At 40.4% G+C, this 8,525-nt stretch overlaps 1 protein-coding gene across 1 annotated transcript; it reads right to left on the bottom strand.

The window, feature by feature from the left end:
* Positions 1 to 313: 313 nt before the first annotated feature.
* On the bottom strand, positions 314 to 5,238 carry MAP10 (microtubule associated protein 10). Its single transcript, XM_027530736.1, has one exon. It carries the CDS (start codon positions 5,170 to 5,172, stop codon positions 2,434 to 2,436), a length of 2,739 nt encoding a protein of 912 aa, XP_027386537.1. The 5' UTR covers positions 5,173 to 5,238; the 3' UTR covers positions 314 to 2,433.
* Positions 5,239 to 8,525: the final 3,287 nt, after the last annotated feature.

Here is an 8,525-nt window from a genome sequence, read left to right as displayed (position 1 = left end):
AAGATTTTAATTATCACATTGTGTTGTTGGCAAGGCAAAGAAATTTCATAACAAAGCAACATCTAAGTAAGATAAATAATACTTACATCTATTAGATACATAATATTTATATTTGCCTAATCATAAACTGTCCTTGGACCAAGAGATATACCCATCCTTCAGGCTATTTATGTTTTAATTTGGATTAAAATATCTAGATCCTTGTACAGAATGACAGTTTGTGAGCCAAGACTTCCTGGATCCTTCTCTTTTCATTTTTAATCTAAAACAACTATTTCATGTTTCAATGATTTTAAGTAATTTAAGGAGATAATTAAGGCTTCAGGAGTAATATCTATTATAACATTCTTAAAGTACTAAGTTTACAGGTTTTAGAATTAAAACATGAAGTACAATTTGAATATAGGATTCAAACAGGAAGTACTAAATACATGAAACAGGTATTTCATTAGAATTAAGCTAGAAAAACCACCACCTCCACAATTCTAGAAATAGGTGTTCATGGAATAACTCAAAGAGAAGCTTATTTAGCTGCTCAACTTTGTAATTTAAAGTTCTTTTGTCTTTGTTGTACCTTAAATATGCTGAATTCATCATTTCCCTTACCCATTCTCATCATACACAACGATTTACTCGCAAATAGTTTTTAAAGATTATTTCTCTGATTATTCTAATATTGCTTATATTTTCTGTTTCCTCCATGATAATGAAAACTTGCTAACAATTTACAGGCCAAACTGATGTCATCTGAATAGTCAGCTACAGCATCTACCAGTAAATTAGCTTGATTTTGTGAAATGAAACACTATATGTTTTATATTTACCAAAAAAGTAAGATCATAGCCATTAAAAATATTTCATACTCCAAAATTTTCACTGGTATAATTTCTGGACCTCTAAAAATTTATTTCAATAATTTAAAATATTCAAAATGTCATGACTACTTACTGATATTCAACTTATACATTAAAATACTGTTTTTACTGCTTAGGACTGTACGACTATGCTTGACATTTGAAGCTCCTACAATCTGGGACTTTTTCTTACTCAACAAATCCTTCTTCTACCACTCTGTAGTGTGACACTACCATTTTAATCAAGATAACATAATGTCTTCTCAGTCCTATGTGTACATTGTAACATTGTGTTCATTCCCATCATTATTCTTTATTCATATTGCTCCTCAAAATACAGTCTCTTCATCTCACCATCTAACTAAATTCTATTGTTATGATCAGTCAAGATAATACCTACATAACTATTTAATTACTTAGGAAAATTAGGGCCTCACCTCATATATCCAAAAGTATTAGCTATATTAAAAGTTAAGTGTAAAATTTAAATATAACACAGAAGAAAACACATGTAAATATCTGCACACAGAATAAGATCTAAATATAAAACCAATGGAAGAAGTTATAAAGAAATGATCACTAGATTTCATAGAAATAAACTATCATACATTAAAAATAACTTGAATAAGCTGAAATGACAATAAACTGAATTTCTATACAATAAACTGTATAGGAAGACTCCTTTTTCAGCTCCCTTCTCCAAATACTTCAGAGAACACCGAAAGGTGTTTCAGCAAAACAAAAGTACTATAGTTAAATAACCAGTATCCAAGTAGGATATTGTTTAGGTTTCTGCTTGTTTTACTGCTTAATTCCAATCCCTCTCATTAGGTATGTTAAGTGTACGGCCATCACTTATTTGTTCAACAAATGCTTTTATTGCACCCCAGCCATATGCCAGAGACTGTGCCAGACACTAAGACCATATTGCTGCTCAAAACAGACATGGTCCCTTCAATCACAGAACTTAAGTGTAGCATACGATAAACATTAATCAAGTAGCCACACAAACTGTGGTTTAAAAAAAAAGCACACAGAGCTCCATGACAGCATATAAAAAGGATTTCAACTATTAGAGATATGGAATGTGTATGGTTCCTGGAAGACTTCCCTAAAAAATTCATGTCTAAATAAAATGTTAACCCCTTATAACTGCAGTAGCTATACCCTAAATTCTTTTGTACCTTTCTGCTTCTCAACAGTAAGTCTTCTATATCCATTAAATGATTTATTTCCATTAAAATTTGAAGGTATCTTTGTTAAGTAGCCTTCTGTTTTCAATGGTGTGAATGAAGTCAGCTTTAGGATACTTTAATGGGGCAGTTTAGGAAGATACTTTTATTTTTATAAGATTGAACAATTTAAATCTTACTTATAAGACCATCTCATGATCAATCTTGTCAGATTTAGTGGTAGAATCTTACTTAAACCCCAAAGGAATGACAAACACTTATATTCTGAAAAAGAATTATTCACATACATTTATGTACTAAAAATTATGTACGGCTATTAAAATTGTTTCACTAACAGTACACATAGATTATAAAACAAATTAAATGTTATTTAAAAGCACATATTTTTACACTGTATATCCTGGAAGTTTGTTTATTACTAATTCACAAATATCTTTGCATTGCTTGGAAATGTTTAGTGAACCAAGGTCATCACAGTCTTCTTCAAAGTGATCTAAAGTACTGCAATCCAGAACATTAAGTTCTAGTTCCGACAGATTAGAAGGCAGGTAAGAACTCACTTGAGATGTCCGAGGTGACTGGCTTTTTTCTGAGGACTTGCAACCTGTTCTTGTTTTAGGTTTAGCAGAGATGTCATGATCCTGCTTTATAACTTTAGAATTATGCATACTGTTTTGGTCTCTCTGGTTTTCTTTTTCCTCAGTCCACTGTGATGAAGAGAAATCACTGGAAGATGCTTCCTCCAGACTTTTATCTTGAGTCTTTGAAACAGGAAATCTTTTATGTGAGAGTACTGGAGATCCAGCTGAAAAAGGTGGACTAAGAATAGAACTCTTTGCACTGCTGTTTTTCCTTATGGACAATCTTGTTTCACTGGACGTGCTTGTATGTTGACTGTTTTTTGGATTTTCTGTGCCTGGACTGCTATCACAAGCTCGTAAAATTCTGCTGGTGTCTTCAGAACTGCAAGGACTGGTGAAGTCATCTGAATACTTTAGTTCTGAGATGCTTTCAGAGCAACTACTTGTACTTGGATTCTTTTCATTGATATCAACAGTTAGAATGTCATCACCAGTGATTTTGACCTGCTTGTCATCTATTTCTTTATCTACTACAGTTCTGTCAACTACTGCAACCTGCTGGAAAACACCTGGACTTTGGATACTTTTCCTTCCAAATACTTTTCCTTCCAAAGTATTTGTACAAATAAACCTTTCTGAGACAACAGAATTTGCAGGAGTCAAAATTTCTCCCAAAAAACCATTATTGCTTCTATTTTCATGACAATCAACTGTCTTTTCAGTTGCACAGTTCAGTTTAGTTTCTGTGGTTGTGCTAGGGTCATCAACAACTGCACTAATTTGCTTTGAGGTATTGCTATTTTCAGCGAAAGATGCATCTGATTCTAAACACTTATCTTTAGGCAGTTCATGTGGCTTCTGATACAGTTCAGCAAAACTTAGTATCTTAACTTTGGATGATGGAATTCTGAGTTTTGCACCTAACATTTGTGTTTGCATTTTTTTATACTGTTCTTTCTTTTCATATTCTACTAACATATCAGGATTTGTTTGTTTTAAACGTAGTTTAAGTGTGTTTGTTAAGCCATAAAGTAGTTTTCCCCTTGAAACTCTTTTTTGGGGGGCACCACCTTTCTTTTCAAAATATTTACCTTTCTTAAGGTTTTCAGTTTGGTTCTTTTTATACTGAAGACTCACTGACTTCTCATTTTCCCCCACAGAAAGCTTATCCTTTTTAGATTCAGATTTACAGGTGGATTTCACCGAAGATTCTGGTGACTTCTTATCCTCAGTTCTATATAACCAGGCTAAGTGAGGATGTATATGAGTAGGGTTTGCCATGGGTTGGTTGTATAACAAGGACAATTCAACCAACAAAGCATTTAACAAAGGCAGTTGCCTTATAGTATTAATTCTATTTTGTTCAGTTGGAGGATGGTCTGTAGTTTGATTACTTGCTCCTGTATCCTGAACGGATGCAGGATTTATAAGCACTGAACAACTCTCACCTGTTGCAGAATTTGTATGTTCTGGAGGATTAGTATGTGTTGGGGGATTTACGTTTTCTTTCAGAAAAGTACCATCATCCCATTCCTCAGATGCATTAATTTGAGGCTCAATGGTAATTTTACCCTGTTTAGGGGGTGTCTTTTCTTGAGTCAAATGAGTGTAATACAGAGGAGGAGGGCAAATTATGTTAGTTTCAAGTTCCACCTCTGTGCCTTCTTGATTTGGGGGGCTAACACTCCTCTCACTGCTACCCTTTGAACACATATCGGAGTTGGTTTTGCCATTTTCCATAGAATCCGTGTAATCAGAGTCAGCCTTGCTATGGAAAGCTCTTCCCTTCAAATCCTTCCCTGCCCTTGAGATTTTTACATCCACCAGAGGCTTATCAGCATCTCCTGGGCTTGGCTCTGAGTCTGGCTGCTGCAGCTGCTGGTTTTCCTGCCAGGTTTGGGGGCTGACCTCCACTGACTTCTGCACCTCCATACCCTCCACTCCACCTCCTGGAGAAGCGACTGGCCGCTCCAGATGGCCCAACAAGCTGCTTCCCAGATCACTCAGGCGGTAGCCCAGAGCAATGTCCCCAATCCGCTCCCCGTCTCGGTTACACAGCGGGAAACTTCCCCGATGACTCTGGGAGCTGCCGGGGGCGGCGAACCCCAGGACCTTGTGGACCGCCGCGGCCAGAGAAATGCTGCAGGCCCCCAGGAGCTGCGGGGCAGGGGTCGGGTGCCCGGGGGGCAGCTGGAGCAGCAAGGTGTAAAGCGGAGTCCGAAGGAGCAGGCGGTGCAGGGTGGCGGGCTGCAGGCGGAAGAGGCAGGACTTGCCGCGACGGAAGCTAACCAGGCCAGGCCGAGATTCCTGGGCGGGGGCGGCGGGGCCGGCGGGAGGGTAAATCAGCAGCGTGGGGAAGTCCAGCAGGCGGAAGGCCACCGCGGGGCACAGGCTGCGCGACGGCCGCGGCGGCGATGCTCCCTCTCCCTCCTCCTTTTGCTCCTCTTCCGCAACTACGGGTGGCTGCGGCAGCCCGGCTTCAAGGCATACCCAGTCTACGAGTAGCTCCAGCGAGAAAAGCCGCTCAGACACCGCGGACGCCATTGCTGTTGCCCCGGAGACGCTGTGAGCTGAAAGCAGAAGTCCTTCGTTCTCGCGAGAAACAGGGAAAACCCGGCGCCTGTCTTGTTCTCTCGCGAGACTTGAGAGGGCGCCCTGATAGGTCCGAGATGCGGCTGCTCTGGGAATTTTGGCTTCTCACTATACCTCTTTGGTTTCCAGACTTGTATAAACACAATGCTTATGATAATACCGAAGCTATGAATGGGGCGGGGTGGGGAGAGCAGTAAAAGCATGTTTTTTGTTGTTGTTGTTCGAGTCACGTTTTATCACTACAGGTCCCATGCAATTTTGGAGGCCTGTCAAATCTATCAGAGGAATATTAAAAGTAAATCAGGGCTTCCTTTCCAATCTCCAGGCTAAAGCAAGTCAGCTAATTGTCCACAACCGGCCTTCTGTGCTGCTGGTTACCCAAAAGATAAGGATATGGCGCTAAAGTGGCATGGAGGTCTCTGTCTTAGTGAGGAGTCCCCGAGACACATACAGTGAGTGTGGGCACATCGCCAATGAGACATCCAGGTATAGGAGAGTTATGTTAATGATTTCGGTACATCAAAACTAAGGCACAACTCGTTATTAGAGAAATTCAAATCCAAACCACAATGAGGTATCATCTCAAACTGGTCAGAAAGACCAGCATCAAAAAAATCTAGACAATAAATGCTGGAGTGTGGAGAAAAGGGAACCCTCTTACACTGTTGGTGGGAACGCAAAGTGATACAACCACTGTGGAGAACAGCATGGAGATTCCTTAAAAAAAAAAAAAAAACAACACTAGGACTAAAACTATTACTCACTTCAGGTCAGTTGTCTTCAACAGTTTGCGACCCCATGGACTGCAGCACGCCAGTCTCCCCTGTCCATCACCAACCCCTGGAGCTTACTCAAACTCATGTCCATCCAGTCATGATGGCATCCAACCATCTCATCCTCTGCCGGCTCCCCCTTCTACTCCTGCCTTCAGTCTTTCCCGGCATCACATCAGTCACCATCTACAGTGATTTTGGAGCCCCCCCCCCCACCCCCCAAATAAAGTCTGTCACTGTATCCATTGTTTTCCCATCTACTTGCCATGAAGTGATGGTACCAGATGCCATGATCTTAGTTTTTTGAATGTTGAGTTTTAAGCCAGGTATTTCACTCTGCTTTTTCACTTTCATCAAGAGGCTCTTTAGTTCTTCTTCACTTTCTGCCGTAAGGGTGGTGTCATCCGCATACCTGAGGTTATTGACATTTCTCCTGGCAATCTTGATTCCAGCTTGTGCTTCATCCAGCCTGTCATTTCGCATGACATACTCTGCATATAAGTTAAATAAGCAGGGTGTTAATATACAGCCTAAACATATTCCTTTCCTAATTAGGAACCACTCCATTGTCCCATGTCCGATTCTAGCTGTTGCTTCTTGACCTGCATACAGATTTCTCAGTAGGCAGATCAGGTGGTCTGGTATTTTCATCTCTTGAAGACTTTTCCACAGTTTGTTGTGATCCACACAGTCAAAGGCTTTGGTATAGTCAATAAAGAAGAAGTAGATGTTTTTCTGGAACTCTCTTGCTTTTTCAATGATCCAATGGATGTTGGCAATTTGATCTCTGGTTCCTCTGCATGTTTTAATCCAGCTTAAACATCTGGAAGTTCATGGTTCATGTACTGTTGAAGCCGGGCTTACAGAATTTTGAGGATTAATTTGCTAGTGTGTGAGATGGGTACAATTGTGTGGTAGTTTGAACATTATTTGGCATTGCCTTTCTTAGGGATTGGAATGAAAACTGACATTTTCCAGTCCTGTGGCCACTGCTGAGTTTTCCAAATTTGCTGGCATTTTGAGTACAGCACTTTCACAGCATCATCTTTTGGGATTTGAAATAGTTCAACTGGAATTCCACTAGCTTTGTTTGTCGTGATGCTTCCTAAGGCCCACTTGACTTCACATTCCAGGATGTCTGGCTCTAGGTGAGTGATCACACCATCATGGTTATCTATCTGGGTCATGAATATCTCTTTTGTATAGTTTTTCTGTATATTCTTTCCACCTCTTCTTAATATCTTCTGCTTCTGTTAGGTCCATACCATTTCTGTCCTTTATTGAGCCCATCTTTGCATGAAATGTTCTCTAATTTTTTTGAAGAGATCTCTAGTCTTTTCCATTCTATTGTTTTCCTCTATTTCTTTGTGTTGATAACTGAGGAAGGCTTTCTTATCTTTCCTTACTATTCTTTGGAACTCTGCACTCAGATGGGTGTATCTTTCCTTTTCTCCTTTGCCTTTAGCTTCTCTTCTTTTCTCAGCTATTTGTAAGGCTGCCTCAGACAACCATTTTGCATTTTTGCATATCTTTTTCTTGGGAATGGTCTTGATCACTGCCTCCTGTACAATGTCATGAACCTCCATCCATAGTTCTTTAGGCACTCTGTCTATCAGATCTAATCCCTTGAATCTATTTGTCGCCTCCACTGTATAATCATAAGGGCTTTGATTTAGATCATACCTGAATTCCCTAGCAGTTTTCCATACTTCAATTTAAATCTGAATTTGGCAATAAGCAGTTCATGATCTGAGCACAGTCAGCTCCCAGTCTTGTTTTTGGTGATTGTATAGAGCTTTTCCAATTTTGGCTGCAAAGAATATAATCAATCTGATTTCAGTGTTGACCATCTAGTGATGTCCACATGTAGAGTGGTCTCTTGTGTTGTTGGAAGACAGTGTTTGCTAAGACCAGTGCATTCTCTTGGCAAAACTCTATTAGCCTTTGCCCTGCTCCATTCTGTACTCCAAGGCCAAATTTGTCTGTTTCTCCAGGTATCTCTTGACTTCCTACTTTTCCATTCCAGTCCCCTATGATGAGAAGGACATCTTTTTGGGATGTTCTAGAAGGTCTTGTAGGTCTTCATTGTGAAAGTGAAAGTGACGTTGGTCAGTCGTGTCTGACTCTTTGTGACCCCATGGATTGTAGCCTACCAGGCTCCTCTCTCCATAGAATTCTCCAGGTAGGTCTTCGTGCTGCTGCTGCTGCTAAGTCGCTTCTGTCACGCTACCCCATAGACAGCAGCCCACCAGGCTCCGCCATCCCTAGGATTCTCCAGGCAAGAACACTGGAGTGGGTTGCCATTTCCTTCTGCAATGCATGAAAGTGCAAAGTGAAAGTGAAGTCGCTCAGTCGTGTCCAACTCTTAGCGACCCTATGGACTGTAGCCCACCAGGCTCCTCCACCCATGGGATTTTCCAGGCAAGAGTACTGGAGTGGGGTGCCATTGCCTTCTCCAACGTCTTCATAGAACCATTGAAATTCAGCTTCTTCAGCATTAGTGGTTGGAACATAGACTTGGATTACTGTGAT

The sequence above is a fragment of the Bos indicus x Bos taurus genome, chromosome 28, assembly GCF_003369695.1.
Source record: "Bos indicus x Bos taurus breed Angus x Brahman F1 hybrid chromosome 28, Bos_hybrid_MaternalHap_v2.0, whole genome shotgun sequence".
Classification (NCBI taxonomy): domain Eukaryota; kingdom Metazoa; phylum Chordata; class Mammalia; order Artiodactyla; family Bovidae; genus Bos; species Bos indicus x Bos taurus.
This window is presented reverse-complemented; position numbering and strand designations above follow the sequence as displayed.

What these genes read in the sequence shown, in the direction of transcription:
- MAP10 (XM_027530736.1), bottom strand. Translation starts at nt 5,172, where the DNA reads ATGGCGTCCGCGGTGTCTGAGCGGCTTTTCTCGCTGGAGCTACTCGTA.